Source organism: Dunckerocampus dactyliophorus, chromosome 5 (assembly GCF_027744805.1).
Source record: "Dunckerocampus dactyliophorus isolate RoL2022-P2 chromosome 5, RoL_Ddac_1.1, whole genome shotgun sequence".
Classification (NCBI taxonomy): Eukaryota; Metazoa; Chordata; class Actinopteri; order Syngnathiformes; family Syngnathidae; genus Dunckerocampus; species Dunckerocampus dactyliophorus.
In genome coordinates, this window is record NC_072823.1 from 26,919,648 (window position 1) to 26,937,431 (window position 17,784).

General features: G+C 44.0%; 2 protein-coding genes across 2 annotated transcripts; both read left to right on the plus strand.

The window, feature by feature from the left end:
• The first annotated feature begins 2,014 nt into the window (after positions 1-2,014).
• On the plus strand, positions 2,015-8,095 carry LOC129181842 (protein phosphatase 1 regulatory subunit 3A-like). Its single transcript, XM_054777521.1, has 4 exons — positions 2,015-2,845; positions 3,034-3,089; positions 3,185-3,273; positions 5,569-8,095. Exons 1-4 carry the CDS (start codon positions 2,064-2,066, stop codon positions 7,804-7,806), a joined length of 3,165 nt encoding a protein of 1,054 aa, XP_054633496.1. The 5' UTR covers positions 2,015-2,063; the 3' UTR covers positions 7,807-8,095.
• A 427-nt stretch (positions 8,096-8,522) lies between these two features.
• On the plus strand, positions 8,523-17,559 carry bmt2 (base methyltransferase of 25S rRNA 2 homolog). Its single transcript, XM_054777533.1, has 5 exons — positions 8,523-8,782; positions 10,844-10,985; positions 13,472-13,600; positions 15,148-15,262; positions 15,562-17,559. Exons 1-5 carry the CDS (start codon positions 8,623-8,625, stop codon positions 16,189-16,191), a joined length of 1,176 nt encoding a protein of 391 aa, XP_054633508.1. The 5' UTR covers positions 8,523-8,622; the 3' UTR covers positions 16,192-17,559.
• Positions 17,560-17,784: the final 225 nt, after the last annotated feature.

The following is a 17,784-nucleotide window of genomic DNA, read 5'->3' on the forward strand; positions in this document are numbered from 1 at the left end:
TATCAAAGGCTGATTTAGTTGTTTGAATACGTAGCAAGGAAAATATAGTTTTAAAAGAAAGATAAACTGTTGTAATTGTAGTTGTCCATGCAAACTTGAAGATGTTTTACACACACATAGTGTTCAAAGCGTTTGGTCTTAACAGTGTGCTTCTTGGAAGAAGAGCTGGAGCTTTCTGCTCGGTGAGGAAGAAAGAGAATGTTTGCTAGAGATCATGTACACCTTCATGCGTACCTGTGCACTCTACATTGTGTGCATGAAAGATGAAACGCCGGTCTGTGTCAACTTTGTGCATGAATTGGTCACTTTGGGAAAGCTCAAATAAGGAGCAATTTTTACAGTATCTGACAATCATCATCTAAATAGCTGGCAGCACAAGGGAGTACCTCTCACCTGGTGGTGGTAGTGTCATGGTCTGGGGCTGCACGAGTGCCTTTTGCTATATTTTTTTTTTACCATTTTTGCTGTTTTTTACATTTTATGACAAATGAGCCACGGGTCCCGGATGGCCCCCGAGCCACACTTTGGCCACCCCGGTCATCGGTTCTAAGAGCAAACTACACCTCGACTTGTTGGCTCAGTGTCGTGGGCGAGCGATGGTGAGGCTGGTCAATGCAGCCCTAACGAGCCGCAGCGCGAAGGGTTTTTTTGGAGGTGCACGTCTGTAGAGTTATATTTGTGCCTTAATTTTGAGGTAGCAAGGGCAGATTTGGAGCCATATTAACGTGCAATAACTCCTGTTGTGTGCTCAGCCACATTGTTGTGCTCTGTCACTAACGCTCTCTGTGTCGCTTAACCTCGCGGCGAGGCGATCCGGTGTACGTGAGCTGATACCTCCGGGTTTTGAGAACAGGTTTCCTAGCTGGAGCTTGCAGGTTGTGTGCCTGGAGGGTGGCGAGGCATACAAGCGTGTTCAGTGGTCAAAATACGTGCCTGTTGGTCGCTCACCGGGAGGGGAGGGCACTGATGTACATTACTAATACATTTTCTTCCCCAATATTCTCGAGATCGACAAAATCCCAAAGATCAAACCAGTGGCTCGTGATTGACGGGTTGGTGACCCCTGGTTTATTGATTAGTGTGTCCCAGTACACTTGAATTACAGTTAGATTTGACTTTTGTCTTAAAGCACCATTGCAAAAGGCAGTATAGTTGCATGTTACAGCATCAAGCAGCTGCGGCGGTGTCACGGGACTCTCTCAGCGATATTAGGCCACCCCACTGCCAACTGTGAAGTCTGGCAGGTCAAAGGCCAACTAAAGTCATCAGGCATGAGACAGGAAGTGAGGAACGATGACTCTTCAGAAACAGACCTCATCTTGATTTGTTTGGATTCATTTAGGACATCATGGAAATGGAATTAATAAGTTACAGGGTCAAACTGCTACTGTCGTAAGCATGTTATTAAACGTACAGGCAGTTTTTAAAGTTGGAGTTTGACATGAATGTATTAAAATAAGTATTATTTTTTTTAAGTCACCATATCTTTCTGAGCAGCTGGGACAGAGCTGCTAGTTCTGCTTTTTTTCCACTTTTCCTTTTTTTTGTCGCTGATACCTTTCTGTGACCTTTTCATAATGTGATTTTGCTCATGTCCCCAATGGAGAGGTCTCAATCTAGCTCACTTTTGATTACAGACCACAAAATCTCCTTCATTTGCTCACCTTGACGGCCTTGGTACAATATGGACATGCCACAGAGGAGCCAAAAAGCATCAAGCGCGACACTTTCAAGACAAGGTATGTTAACTTGTCTTTTATGTGCCTGCCGTCTGATTTTTACCATGACGGTTATCAGCGTGATGAAGCTTTTACGGCGGGAATACGAGCCCCGGTTGAAGTTTCTGTGACTCAGAGAGTCTGCGGGATAATATTTTCTGCTCCTGAGCTTTGACTACTGGACATAGTTCAAGTCCCTTCCCGCCTATTTTTAGTGCTGGCCCTTGCAACAATGTCATACGTAACTCGACGCCATCTGCTAAGTCGGAGCTTGTTGAATGTCAGTTGCCAGAAGCTGAGGCTTGGCCAGTCGGCTTCCCGTCCACTCTCCCGCCAAGAGCCCCCATGGAGTCTCAGGGACAATCAAGACCTTCCGGGGCCTACAGCCTCCTTGTGCCGGGATTGGACTCCCCAGACGTGGACGAGGATGATGGCGAGGTGGTGATCGGCATTCGGCCCAAGTCCTCTCCTCTCCCGCGCAGAAGGAGCTCCGTCACTGACGAGGACTCGGAGCCAGACTCCCCACCGCCTTCTGCGTCCAGGAGGGTGTCCTTTGCAGACGCCAAGGGTCTAAGTTTGGTGCAAGTGAAGGAGTTTGATTTGTGGGATGTGCCCAAGCTACCAGGATTCGAGTCCCAAGAAGATGACATAGTGCTTACAGAGGACTACTTCCTGTCTCCTCTGACATTTCACTCCCCATTGTCTCCTGAGGATCTGCTGGTGAGGGTCCAGGAGCAGAAAATAGAGCTTGAGTCCCTCGAGTTGATCCCAGGAACGAGCACGCTGAAAGGGGTTATCCGTGTCCTCAACTTGTCCTTCCATAAAGCAGTCTATGTGCGAACCACTTTGGACGGCTGGGCCAGCCACTTTGACCTCCTGACAGAGTACAGCCCCGGTTCCGACAACCCTCAGATGGACTGCTTCACCTTTAAGCTCACCTTAGTGCCGCCATTCCTGGAGCAGGGATCCCGTCTTGACTTTTGTCTGAGGTACGAGACCCCCTTGGGAACATTCTGGGCCAACAATGGCAACAGGAACTACGTGGTGCTCTGCCAGCAGAGAGTGAAGCAGACGGAGATCCCCCAGAAGGAGATGACACAGAAGAAAAGTTGCCTAAAGACAATCAGGTAGGACAGTGTGGACATGCAATCTGGATGCATTGAAGGTCAACAGCCAGGCTGCTTGCAGACACAGAGCATTATGTAATCCATGTGAAGCCATAGTGCACATACCATACAACCATATTTTTAACACACTTTGAAATGTGTCCTTCACGCACAAATTCTGTTTGTGTTTTCATGTCATTATTTGATAGCCAAAACTATGTGGAAAACTCTTGGGAAACACCATTGCAGGAAAATCTGTCATCAGGTACAATTGTATTTTCTCATAATATAAGGAAAAAAAAAATTAAAATACCAATGCATTTATGATAAACAAATACAATTTAATTTTTTCTGTCTTAGTTGTACCAACAACTGGGGAAAAAGACGACTCTGGGAGAGCTGTTCGACTTCCTGATGCCTGGTCAGAGGAAGATGGAAAGAATTTACAGGTGCATGTTAAACTTACTCAAATGGGGATGTCCACATTAAAGGGGCCCGGTACTACATTTGCAACTTCAGAGTGACATATATGTCTCAAACATTGTACTCTGGTTGTACATGATGTTTGCATGTGTCATATCATATCAAGTGTCATATCATGAGGTTGGTGTGTTTTTAACATATCCCTGCTTTCATTTTTGTATATATTTCTATCCATCCATCCATTTTCTATACCGCTTCTTCCTCATTACGGTCGTGGGGGCATGCTGGAGCCTATCCCAGCTGACTTTGGGCGACAGGTGGGGTACACCCTGGACTGGTCGCCAGCCAATCGCAGGGCACATATAGGCAAACAACCATTCACACTCACATTCATACCTGTGGACAATTTAGAGTCACCAATTAACCTCACCTGCATGTTTTTGGAATGTGGGAGGAAGCCGGAGTGCCCGAAGAAAACCCACGCGCACACGGGGAGAACATGCAAACTCCACACAGAAATGCCCAGGGGAGAATCGAACCCAGGTCTTGTTGGCCAACGTGCTAACCACTAGACCACCGTGCGTCCATATATTTATATATACATTTTAATATATATTATATATATATTTTAACGGCTGGATACAAGAACTTCACGAGATTTCCACGGAATCTTTTGAGTTTTTTACGTCACAACTTTAGGAAGTTCATGCATGGCAACCATTTTCTTGAAAATGGTAGCCAGAAAGTCTTTTTTCAGATATAAGAATTGTGTATGTAAACCTGAGGGCTAAAGCCTTACCTCACGATCACTGCTTCTCTGCTCTCACCACTTCACAGACAACTGTTTTGTGAACAAAGCACAGTTTGACGCCGTATTCTCCAATATTTATCCTATTATATGAGGAATCCAAGCATGTCGGGCAAGAGGAGAATGCAGATTTACCCTGTACAGTGTTCCACCCGGTCTATTGCGGTTCACCTTTCGCGGATTTGCTGTTTTTTTAGTGCTTTTTTTTTTTTATTACAGCGTATCAACGCTGTTACAGGCCGAGCCTGGCCCTTTAAGAAGAAATGCATTGTGGGAAGATGAGTATCTCTCTCTTTCCCGCTCTCCACTGGCTGCCCCACACATTGTTTTCTGCGTCCTGATTGGCTGTAGACCATTGTCAACTAATCTCCATGTGCTGCCATGTCTCCTGTGTCATCGCTAGCTTGCTTGCTTGCTAGTTTATAAATGAATCTTTGGTTCGAAGCAGGAGGACTGCAGCAATATGTTTTAACAAGGATACAAAAATGCTACAGTACATCGGAACGACACCAGGACGAAAAGGAAAAAGGCACCGTCACAGGAGTGAAATATGCGTGAGTGACTTAATAATTTTTGTGTCCGACCAATAGGTTGATCAATAAAATTCAAACAAAGGTTTGAACTTTTTTGGGAGTGTTTAAACAATAGAGAAATGTTAGAAAATGTTATTCCCTGTCTGAGAAAAGTGTATAAAGTGTATGGCAAGGGTTTTTACAGCTTTAAAACATATATAATCATTGTAAAAAAAAATTGGCTACTTCGCGGATTTCACTTACTGCAGGCTATTTTGGGAAGCTATTCCCCGCGATAAACGAGGGAACACTGTACACAACTTGAGATTTATAGAGTATTTTATTAAAAGAAACTGACTATAGTGCAGTATGATCCAGTATGATTAAAAAAAACCCTGAAATGAGCAGGATAGGACCCTTTTAAAGAACCAATCAATGTAGGTCAATACAGTATATGCTAAGCTATTAATGAAAAACATTGACATATTTGCTTTTTACCAAATTAGTGTAATATGTAATAATATATTGTATTAATAATGGCCAATAACAAACATGGCGTAGGCCGAATATGTCCACCAGGTTACAATTTGGTCACCACTGTAATAAGTCCTGCTTCTGCTTGTGACTTAATTTTTGGGCGACTGCATTGTTACCATTTACTTCACACATTTGAAATACTAAAGCCTTTGAGTCAGGAAATATGCCTTGAATGTCACACAAAACTACTTCTTGCTTTTTCTTTGTTTTTTGCGTTTGTTTTGGGACACTTATTCCAATAGAAGGAGCCCCCTGAATAAGGGGTCATTTTGCGTTACGTTTAAAGTTATGTTTAAATACTATTATGAGCACATTTACACCAAAAATGTTACATATGGCCACAACTGACCCCCTATTTCCTTTATTTTTTATCGGTGAACGTAGTTTCTTTTAATCTTAGATGTCCATCGTATTGTTGTGCTTCTAATTATAATTCATCTCTCGTTTTTGTCATTGATGGACAGGCCGAAAACCGGCGCAACTGCAGTCGAAAAAAACGGCGAAAGGCGGCCCGGATGGCTCGGGTGAAGGACTACTTTTCTCAAAGAGATGGCGCCACCCTAAACGATCCAGGTGATGTATCGCCTCCAGAGGACAAAACAGTCACCAAAGAAGAAATTTCCATTGGAAATCAGGAAAATGTGCAAAAAGAGAACCGAAAACTAGGCGACTCATTTAGTGATGAGGTACTGATGGAACACAAGATGAAAAAAATAGAACCAGAGACACCCTTGGACGTCTGTGTGGCTTCATTACCAGGAGGAGACAGGAGCAGAGACATGTCCAATCCTGAGCCTCCTCCCGCTGAACATTTTAACATGTTTGAGGCTGAGGGTGCGGTGTTTGAAAACAGTCACTTGACACTTCCAGAAGAGACAGCTCCTCACACAGAGGAAGAAGACGCTTCAACAGAACGTGAAGCACTTCAGGAAAACACCGATAGTGACTCAACACAAGAGTGCTTTGACATCTCAGTGAATGTTCCTCTCCTTGCGAAGGATGCTTGCAATGGTCCTGAGGTGCTCGAAGATGTTTCTGAAAGTCAGGCATCAGGTGAAATAAGTATCAACAAAAGTGATGTAGTAGCAGGGGGCTCACAAACCACTCCACCAACATACCTGCCAGTAAGTGAAGCTTCAGGTGAAACGCAGAAAGACACCCCGCTTCTGTCGCCTTCTCAATTAGATCACGACAACGTGGATCACCAGGCCGGTTCGGACCTGGCAGAAGATGCTGAGGCTTCAAACGATCCCGGAGTTATTAATTACACAGCCATCAATGAACATGAGAACATCTGCAATTCTTGTGTCGGACCCGAGGAGGAAGAGGTTGTTGAAATACCTCAGACATTTCCGCAAACTCCCGAGGAACCTTGCAAGGCCAGGCCCGATTTCCATGAAGTTGAGGTTGGAGGCAAAGATGCTGAACCAATCACGTTCAACCGATCACACTTGACCAAAAATCCAAATGAAGAGACATTTGGCTACACTGAGAATATTGAGGTCAAAGACCGGGAAATGATGAACAAGGAGGAGGAAATGAAGATATTACCAGATGAAGAAGGACAGAAACATGACCACCTGATAGAAGAAACTGAGGCCGTCACATCAACTGAGGCAGAAGAGCTTGTGCCATCCCAGAGCAAGATCAAAACTGGAGAAGAGGAGCATGTGGAGAGCGTTATGTTTGAAGACTTTGAAGCCACAAAGCTGGAAAAGCAAGCTGGAGAAGTTACACAGAGAACTTCAGAAACGCTGCAAGACTTTGTAAAGATGGAAGAAGGCAAAATGGAGGTTGAGATGTTGGAGAAGGTTGATGATGAAGATGAGGTGGTTACAGATGAGCGAGATGAAGATATGCAGCATTCACAGCACGTTGATGTGGAAGAAAGCACACAAGATGAAGTCCAGAGGTTGGAGTTCAGTCATAGCAAGCTTGAGGATGCTCTACTGAATCGTTTACACAAGGATGATGGATCCAGACAAGATGCAAAAGAAGAACTAAAAGCAGTCCAGAGGTTGGAGTTTGATCCTAGCAAGCTTGAGGATGCTCTTCTGAATCATCTACAGGAGGATGATGGATTCAGAGAATATCAAAGTGAAAAACCAGCTGCTAGGACCCCAGATGAAACGGATCTCCAAGATGATGGGGAAAAGACTGCGACACTGCATGGCCAAGACGCGAACGAAGAACCCTGGAGCGGCCAAACGAGCAATGAGAGCAACGAGAGCGATTCGGATGACGAGGTGGAGCTGTACATGCACTGCCTGCGGGCGGTCCACACCGGCGCACGTCCCGCCAAAGAACAGCAAGCCGATGTGGTTTTTAACCCAAGTAAAAGGACCTCTATCAGCCGAAGCAAGCCGCTGTCCACACCTATGCCGTCCATCAGCGAGGCTGCAGATGAGGAACATCTCGGCTGCCTTCAGGAGAGCCGTGACAGTATACAAGCAGCGGATGTCCACGTTCAGCCACAGTCAAGAGAGCCTCCGAGCACTATCAGAAAGGCGTCCTGGTGGAGAGAGACTTGTTCCTGTGGTTGCATCTCCAAAACTTTGCTGTTTGCCACCTTGTTAGTGGTGTTTGTAGTCACAGCTTACTATTACGACTTTCTGGCCTGTTTTGGCCTCTACTTGATTTCTGTGGTTTGGCTCTTGTGCCAAGGAGAAAAACATCCCATGAAAGATGACACAAAGGGCTGAATTAACAAATGAAACCACGTTAAACATTCACATCAACATTTATATGAAGAAAAAGCATTTCCTTGTCTTCTATTTTTGATTAATTCTCTCAAACTGTGGACGCCACGCCATGCCAATTAACAGCCAAGTGTGTCGTTCACTTGTTTAATGCCTCATGTCAAACAATAGTAGGTGGTTGTATTTGACTAACAATGTGTAACAATGACAAAAAATATATACCTTGACTGGCAAACCAATATCGAATCAAATTTTTTGGAAGCACTATGTTTTTTAATTGGACATCCGGAATATACTGTATAGTCATAAGGAAAAATTATTTAACTCTCCTGAATGGCTGCACACAAACAATTGTGAAAATTTGTCAAAACATACACCGCTACCATATTGCCTGTGCTATTATTTTGCTAACTAACATGGTTGATTTGATAACATTTTTGGTCGTGTTTGTGCCTTCATGTTGTTGATTTGACTGTGTGGATGTGAGGGTATATATATGCATGAAAATCACATAATTTGTCAGTGAGATTTTAAGTCGTTGTTGTTTTGCATAAGTAGTATTCTGCGTTGCATTTCGTCGTGATATTAAGTCCAAAGTTTACGAGGTGCGGTGAACGTCTCACGACGGGCAGTGAACGTTTCCAGCTTGTGATTTGACGTCGCAATGTCACTTGTGAGCACGTGTGTGCAACAGTTAGCCAATCAGCTTGCCTGTTGTTGGCACGTGCGCCGCCGGCTCGCTGGTGGTTGAAGCAAAAAAAGACTAAAAAAAAATAAAAAAAGGAAGCCACCACAGAGGAGGTTACAAATACCGGTGTTATGGACCTCAGCGACGACGTTGAAACGGGGGAGACTGAAAGACACCCGGGGTTGTTCTACGTACCCATTCCCGATGCGGCCCCGAGCAAGAAGGAGCAGGAGAAACTTTCGGGGGTGGTTAAAAACGTCCACAGAAAGCTCCGCAGGAAATACAGAGAAGGTGAGCAGGCCCACACGTCCGCTTCTTTGCTAACGGAATGCTAGCTCCTTCTTCAGAACGACACTAAATGGAGCTTTATCTCCTTTTAAAGTATCTATTCTCAGTCGCTGCCACTCTTTTGAGACCTTGTTAGCGACAGCTTCACGTTGTCTGCTGTCGGCTGCCATAACCGGGAGAGGCCTTTTAAACGCGGTGGCCACAATACCACTAATAGACCACATAGAGGCTCACGATTGTGCATAAACTTTACTTGAAACTTCAAACAACAACAGGTTATATAGTCTAGTAAGGCATGATTTAAGCTGGCAAACATTAGCACCAACTTAAACGCCACCAGTGTAACTAGTGGTTGAATATTTCAGAATACCAACAGGCAAGCGTTGACAAGGCAGAATTGAATTTGAAGAAATGTTAAACATGAACCAGCACTAAACCAAAGATTAGTTCCAAAGTCAGTAATGGTAATAATTTTAATTTATCACATATTTAATATACAGTGAAATTCATCTCTGCATTTAACCCATCTCTTTGAGGAGCAGCAGGCAGCCAGAGTGTGGATTTTGCCTTTCAAATATAGCTGTTTGGGGAAGAAAAAATTATTTATTTTTCTTAAGCTAATGCACAGCCAGTGAAGTTTTCTGGCGCCCACCTCACACCTGGAGAACCACTGCCACTGTGTGTGGCTCAAATAAACTACCGGTAGTCAAGAATTATCTAGTTAGCTGGGACATGTTTTCCTCTTTGATTACTAACCTGAATATAAAGTCCAAAACATACAGTATTTGAACGTAACGGTATGTCGCTATAAATTAGAATACATCAACATAAGGCTCACTGGAATATTGATTCTGGTTTTCCAGCCAATGATAAGGCTGCTGTACCGCTTAGTTATTACTGTCTCTTTCATAGGAGCAGATCCTTTTAACATGCTCAAGGATACCATCTTTATCCTTAATAATGGTTGAGACCATCAAACAATTAAGACCAAAAGTGCGGCCAATATTGGTGAGTGTTTCTCCTCTCTCTGGAGCTTTTTATGTTCATTTTCAATAGGTGATGGCTTTTTTTTTTTTTTTTTTTTTACTTTGCGCATTTCCACCAGAAGAACCTGCCTGATGCTTGGAAGACAAAATTAAGTAAGTGAATTAATAGGCAATGTTATCCACTCAGTGTAGCTGAATGAGGCAGGCACGAGACATCCTTGCACCGCGTCTTAATTCGCTGTAACTAGTTGTTGAGCAAGTCAAGTGTTTATGGACCAAAATAAAGTTTTTAATCTTAATTTATGGGAGCATGTTTGTAACCACGAAACGCTGCAACCTGTGGGGTGCAAAGTTATTAGATTTTAGGAGTTCAATTTCAAATACTAAGAAATTAACAAATACCTTATTGAAATATTTCACTGTGTTGTGAATTAAACTACTGAAATAAAAGTTATTGAGTTATATTCACATTCTTAACGTTTGCAATGAGGGTATGGCTACAGTTTTGATTGACACTGATGTATTCATTTAACAATATGTTTGTGCTAGTGTTGTTCAGCAGTGTTATACGTCATTCTGAGAGTGCCAGTTCAGAAAAGAGCATGTGCCAAAACGGGAAGTCTGCAAAACATTTATAGCACATCAGCTTGTTTTTGCCACAGTGCCGTGCACGAGGTGGACTTTGCCTTGAATGCACTGACAGTATTAATTAGTGGTATATACTGTAACAGCGTACAGATGAAATGTTTTAAGTCACATTTTAGCATTGTTCATTGTCATGTAAGAGCAGGGAAAGATGCTTTAAATGTCCTGGCACTGGAACCCTGGAATTGTGGTTGTTTTGGACGCTCCAGTGTGGGCTAGCTAACCAAATGATTGGTTAATAAGCAACGTGTGATCTGCTTGAATCACAGTGGTCATGCCCTCTGGTTGCTCCTGCTACTGTTGTTTACCGCCACTCCTTGTCACGCTTCCTCTTCTGAGTATGTGCTGCTGTGGCATCACTGCTTGGCACAACACTCTTTCATGCTGTACCTTTCTTTTTTCTCGGGGTGTCCCTCCCCCCTGCCCTCGACAGTGGGCGACTTTGACAAGATCTGGCGTGAGCACTGCGAGGACGAGCAGACGCTGAGCGAGTACGCCCTTGCCATGAAGAACCTCGCCGACAACCACTGGGCCGTGAACTGTGAAGGGGAGGGCCGCATCGATTGGTGTCGCAGGTAAAGACGCACGTGACATTGTCTTTAGAGCAGAGGTCTCCAACCACCGGGCCACAAAAAACAGTCGGACGCAATCGAAAAATCAGTGGACACCACCATTTATTTATTTAGTTGGAAATAACGTTGAATATAATGTTAATGTACAGCCATTTTAGAATTTAATATAGTTTATTTTGCATAATAATAATCATCATAATAATGTACAATTCATGTGTTTTACTGTGACGCCACCACGGGGTCAAATGCATCCATGCAGTAACAAAGTAGTTAACAAGCTTTCTCACCGGGGCTGCTGAAAAAAACTTCCCAGGAAGTAAAATGTAAACATTTGTTGCTTCCAAGCATGCTCATCCGCCACATCTTTTGTGTTATGTGCGTGGACAAGTTCTTTGTTCCGTCGTTTTTTATTAAAGTTAAAAGGAACCATCCAGAACTTTCCAAAAATGGCATTGAAGACGTTGTTGCTGTTTTTGTCCAATTATTTCTGTCATCATCAAGCTACACTATTATCTTCTCTCTTGAAAACAAATTACAGGCTGGCACAGATGGTCATTCAGTATTTTGTATGTTTTGTGCAGTGTTTTCATTTGATATTGTCCTTTGCGTTCTTTCTATATATCGCTAGATGACATGAGCATTAGATTACCGTATTTTCACGACCATAAGGCGCACTTAAAAGTCTGAAAATTGTATCCAAAATGGACGGGGCGCCTTATAATGCGGCACGCCTTGTGTGTGCACAGAGTTACAAAATCTGTACGCTCTGCTCGACTGACTGAGAAGCATCTCCTGCTGACGCGCTGCTTATATAGAGGAAAGGTGGACATGACTGAGGACCTAAAGGCACGCCCCCAGTAGTTATGTAGGTATATTTTATGAAGTGGCGCCATCTATCCATCCGGGCAAGGATACCGTGGCGCAGCAACATCCAGCGGATTACAAGGAAAAGCTGGCGATCTTCCGCTCCTACTACAGTAAAAACATTGCAGACAAACACATCCAGCCCAACCACATCACCAACATGGACGACGTGCCGCTCACTTTCAACATCCCGGTGAACCACACAGTAGAGAAGGGGACCAGCACGGTAGCGATACACACAATGGGGCACGAGAAGTCTGCTTTTACTGTTGTGCTTGGTTGCCATGGTAATGGACAGAAGCTGCCACCTATGGTGATTTTTAAGAGGAAGACACTGCGTAAAGAAAAGTTGCCAGCTGGAGTCATCGTTAAGACAAATCAAAGGGCTGGAAGTACGAGGAGAAAATGAGTGACATGTGCGCAAAGAGACCGGATGTTTTTTTCCTATGCGTCACCGTTCCTGCTTATTTGACTCCATGCGCGCCCATCTCACAGCCGCTGTGAAAAAACAAGTGCAGCAAATGAACTCGGAGCTTGACATCATTCCGGGAGGCTTGAGTGTGAACAGGACGTTTAAGATGAAGTTGCGAGCGGCGTGGGAGCGATGGATGACAGATGCCGAACACAGCTTCACTAAGACTGGGAGTCAGCGCCGCCCGAGTTACGCCACAATTTGTGAATGGACTGTGCAGTGTTGTTGGAGCATTCACAAATGCCAGCATCATTTCTGAGGAGCCGCACGGCAACGAGACTGACTCTTACAATGACGAGAGGGAACCTGGCGTGTTTGATGGAGAACTTGCCCCGCTGTTCATTTGGGATACAGAAGATGACGACTTTAATGGATTTGTGGATAAGGATTGATCAAAAATAACGTGAGTACATTGTTAAATACTTTAAAGTACAACCGACCTCAGTTTTGCTCCCGCTACCTTTTTAAAAACATACGATAGCATGCATGCTCGTGTATGTTTTAGCGTTCATGCAGGCTAGCGTATTGTAGCTTTGCTGGGAGCACTTCCTGTTCCCCAGCGTGCTTTGCGGTACTGTTTGGGTGCAAATGCTGTTAAAGTTACATGTTTGAGCTACATAGTTGTTAGTTATTGTTCTGCACAAACAGCTGTGTTGTCTTGTCTGTTTTTGTCTATCTGCTGCATTGCTGTGTGATGTTTGTAGTTGTGCACCATGACTGAGACTGTTGTGTTGAGTGATGACCTTCCTGATTTCACGTGGGTTTGATAAACTAAGTTAGAGTTCTGTTCTTAATCTGTCCAAAGAAATAAAGCACTATCGCTTCCTCACTGATTCCTGAGCGACACACTATATTTTGGTGTGCATACATGCTCCCGTATGTTTCACCATGCCTTCGCCCAATAACACGGTGCGCCTTATGTATGTGTTAAATACAGAAATAGCACCTGTAACTGAGACTGCGCCTTTTGTAATCCAGTGCGCCTTATGGTTGTGAAAATACGGTACTGTGACGTCTGGAGCACCGTGGGCTCAAAAAGTTGGCAGAGTGCTGCTTTAGAGTTCTGTCAGCTGAAGGAGGCTTCATTCATTCACACTGCATTACAGTCAGGCTGTCCTTATTGCATTGCGTTGCGTTGTTTGTGTGTCCGCAGTGTCTGCCAAGAGTACTTCCTGGATGGTGGCATGAAAAGAATGTTGGAGAAGGATGAGAAAAGCGCCTCTTTCGCCACAGGGCCGACTGAAGCGTCTGCAAGTGCACAGACATCCGGCTCCGTCCTAAGGTAACTTGCTACCGCTACATACGAACGGTATAACAAACAGTACATATGTTTTCCAGTACAGAGCCTTCAATTCAGTACAGCTTTCCCACATGGTACACATCATGTTAAAGAGAGCAGTTCGTAAATGGTAAGCACAAGTGGATGAGACGAAAGCAGTGCTGCCATTGTTCAGTTGAGCTGGAGAACAAAGCTCCAAGCTAGAACTATTAGTCATCATGGCACCAAAAAAAGTGGAGACAAAATCAATAACAAAATGAAAGTATTCACTGAATAAAACATTTTTGTCATACTGCTGTCATAGATAAATAACTATTAAATTAGAGTGTAATGAAATAGTGATTTTGACACGACCCCCAGCGAGTTTTCTGAACCGACGCCATCTTGGCTGTGACATCACGACCAGAACACGTTATAGTAACTAGACTCAAACACATGCATTCATGAACTCACGGCAAAGCCAATAAAGTGACATGTTCACAACAATAACACGATAATAACATTCAGTGATATGGTGTTGTGATAACTATGATATAACACACACACAAATGGCCACAAGTATGTCACGCCGACAGCTGTAAAATTAAAGACCAGTGAACAGCGATCGTTGCTTATTTAGCCCTGGAATGAACCCCCATACTATAATTCTAAAATTCCTAGAATAGATTAGTAAAAAAAAAAAAAATTGGATTTACTGACTGAAACTGACAGATCGACTGCAAGGTAGGCTAGAAATAGAACAGTGACAGCAGTCCATGTTTTCAATTAACGTCGAGAACACTTGCAGGTGACACCAACAACCAGGTGCAAACACAGCCATGAACGCATGTAAAGAAAGTGACATTCGCAACAATAACATTCACTAATATTGTGTTGTAAGAAGTATGTGTTTTACTGGCAGCGATAGCCACAGCTATCAGATTGCTCTTTGCACATTGCACAGACCTGAAGACGATAGACAACAATTGTTGTTTAGCAAGCAATTTGGCAAGAAAACCCATATTATTCTCAGATTTGTGGTGAATCAAAGACAACACTTTGGATTTACTGTCGCACACTACAACAGATACCACTATAACAAGCCAGTGAAGGGAAAGTTCCGGGTGAGACTGTCCGGTTTTGATGTCACTTGCTCCTCCGGCTCCAGACCCGGAAGAAATGAGGAAAATTGTAAAAGGATCATAAATATTTCAACTTTCAGCGCACATCTAACATCAGAAATATGCCTTTTAAATGTTGTTTTTCCACGGCGGAAATAACACGATTGCCATGTTTTGGTGTCGCGAGTACCTTAATGCTGCAATTCAGCCAATGAGGAACTTTCATCTACTAAACATAAAATGATCATTCACACTCTTCAAACTCTTACTGTTACTTTCCTGAAAAGAAACACTGTAACCCAGTGGTGTCCAAAGTGCGACAGTGATAATGGCATAGCGTTACAGCCCTACTACATGAAGTACTGTATGTAGTCAGAAATAAGCAGCATTACAGTATGTGAACTATGCCAAGAGGAACTCCGTCTAAAATGAACCGGTCATGTGTTGCAGTCCGCTGACTCAGGTGGGGAAAATGCGCCTCCTGGATGTGGGAAGCTGCTTCAACCCCTTCATGAAGTTTGACGAGTTCCTCACAGTCGGTATCGACATTGTGCCTGCGGTAGAGGTGGGTTTCAGCCTCACACTGATGTCAGTCAAGTGTTTTCCTGCAGACACCTCCAGAAGGGACTCATGAGGGCGCGCCGGTGTTGTTGCGCCTTTTAACAGTCCATGTGGAACATTTCCGAACAAAGCATCCTAATAGAGCACTTGGTTCAAATTTTATGTGACCTGTGAGAGCTTGAATGCAACACGGTTGTTTTTAGTTTTACAGTTCAATGTCGCACCCTCAGGGCAACCATAAAGCTGACGTGTAAATAGTATGAACTTCCAATGCTGATTTTCTGCGCCCTCATGTTTCCTCAGAGCGTGTACAAGTGCGACTTCCTCAACCTTCAGCTGCAGCGGCCCCTCCAGCTGGCAGGCGACTCCGTGGAGGCCTTCCTCCGCCTGCTGCACAACCCCATCGACGCCCTGCCGGCGCAGCTCTTTCACGTGGTGGTCTTCTCCCTGCTCCTGTCCTACTTTCCCTCACCATACCAGCGCTGGATCTGCTGCAAGAAGGCCCACGAGCTGCTGGAGCTGCACGGCCTGCTGCTCATCATCACACCCGACTCCTCCCACCAGAACCGAAACGCGCTCATGATGCGCAGCTGGCGCGTGGCGGTGGAGTCGCTGGGCTTCAAGCGCTACAAGTACGTCAAATACTCCCACATGCATCTCATCGCCTTCCGGAAGGTGTCGCTCGCCACCACCAGCGACCTGGTGTCGCGCAACTACCCCGAGATGCTCTACATTCCACAGGACTTCCACTCTAACGAGGAGGACGAGGGCGGCGATGTGGCTGTGCAGCCTCGCTCCGACTTTGAAGACGACCAGCTGGCTTGGGGCTTCGCTGAGCTGCCCGACACCTACGACTCGGATTCTGGGGAGAGCCAGAGCGGCTCCGTGCCTGGCTTTCAAGAACTGGAGGACCCCATCCTGCTTCAGAGCTAGGCTCCACCAGCGCCCCTTGCCCTCCTCTCTTGGAACTGCTGTCACCCCTTAAACTGCTGCGCTGCCAAACTTAACCTGCTGCATTCTCCTCCTCCCTCTCCTCCAAGCGATGCGGTTTGCACAGTGTGAAAGAGAGACGTTTACACCTTTTCTGATAACACTCTCTCCACAAATATTTTGATAAATTGCTCAACTTTTTTTTGTAAAAGTTGGAATGTGAACGGCCCCGAAGACATCCAAGCTTCCGCCATCATCTCCCAACTGTCAGCGTGTCTGCATGCTGAACATGTCAAAAAGAAAACATCAGCCGAAGCAGTGTGACGTTGTGTGTGTGTGTGATTGTGTTGACTGAACAAGCAAACTGGTGGGAGAGCTTTGAAAAGTTGACATTTTTTTAAAAAGACAATGGTGTTTAGTGTGTGTTTTAACTCCCTATTAATGGTTTATGCATCCTTAACAGCAATGTCGTATTCGTAGCATTTTAGGATTGTCTGGAGTATTTTACTAATGTGACTTAAGTGTGTTACTCATGGTATTAACAAGGTACTGATGTTTGAAAACCTTCCTTGTATAAGAATAACGATTTAGCTCAGATAGGTTAATTTTGTGGGGGGGTTCTAAAGCAATGAAGTGATACAAACAAGTCGCTGCCAAATGGCGGTATTCGTACCGTAAGACGCTTCCTACTAAAACTTTGACCATATCCTGGTCCTCATATATCGGTCCTCCGATAATTCACCTTAACTGAAAAGATTTGCACTAGTTTGACCTCTGAAACAGACGAGAGGCTTTTTTTTTTTTACATAAGCAATAGATCATCCAGATGATGATGTTGCGAAGGTGTTAAGCTACTAGCCGACAACACGTTTGTTGGGTTTGTGCGTTTGAATGACGGCGTACTGGCACTTTAGCACTGATCCCAAAGGGCGTCGCATCACTGACTTATTTTCTTCCGACGACAAGTTTGTAACCACAATGAAACAAAACGATTTCTTCCCCAGCCCACTTCCATCCCTGCTTAAAAAAGGAACACCTGCACCCACTTGCAAAAAGATGTCACTCTGGAACAGCACACAGCAAACTTCTTATCATATTAAGGGTTGACGGAAGACCTCTTTTGTGCAATACACTTTCATATCTCCTGTTTCAATAGAGCATCACTCACGTTCAGTGGTTGTGTTATATAGTGATGCAGTAGTCTTCCATGGTGTCCTTCTGGTTCATTTGCATGGTTCATCTTTTATTATCAAACCCTTTCAACAGTGCAGAATGTGTGCTTCTTGTATGGTTGTATGCGTCTTTTATAAATGAATGTAAATGCAAGGTAGTTTGTGTCTTCTTTTTGGCAAACATTGTAAGGGATTTCATCTCCTGTATATAAACTTATAAAAAATAAATTATATATGTATATATTTATAAAGTGTGTGTGTGTATGTGTCACAAACATTTAATTTTATATATTTGAAACTGTAAAGTACCCGCCGGAGGGTGTATCCCATTTGAAAACCAGTCTAGTATAGAACATTTAATACCAAACCGTAAATCTGACTATTATGACTGTTATATACTTTGTGTTCACAAAGAGATGATAGT

Excerpts from the sequence above, each read along its gene's own strand:
- LOC129181842 (XM_054777521.1), top strand. The coding sequence starts at position 2,064 with ATGGAGTCTCAGGGACAATCAAGACCTTCCGGGGCCTACAGCCTCCTT. Across the intron at positions 2,846-3,033 it reads AGTTGCCTAAAGACAATCAG|CCAAAACTATGTGGAAAACT; the intron begins GTAGGACAGTGT and ends ATTATTTGATAG. Across the intron at positions 3,090-3,184 it reads GCAGGAAAATCTGTCATCAG|TTGTACCAACAACTGGGGAA; the intron begins GTACAATTGTAT and ends TTTCTGTCTTAG.
- bmt2 (XM_054777533.1), top strand. The coding sequence starts at position 8,623 with ATGGACCTCAGCGACGACGTTGAAACGGGGGAGACTGAAAGACACCCG. Across the intron at positions 13,601-15,147 it reads ACATCCGGCTCCGTCCTAAG|TCCGCTGACTCAGGTGGGGA; the intron begins GTAACTTGCTAC and ends CATGTGTTGCAG. Across the intron at positions 15,263-15,561 it reads ACATTGTGCCTGCGGTAGAG|AGCGTGTACAAGTGCGACTT; the intron begins GTGGGTTTCAGC and ends ATGTTTCCTCAG.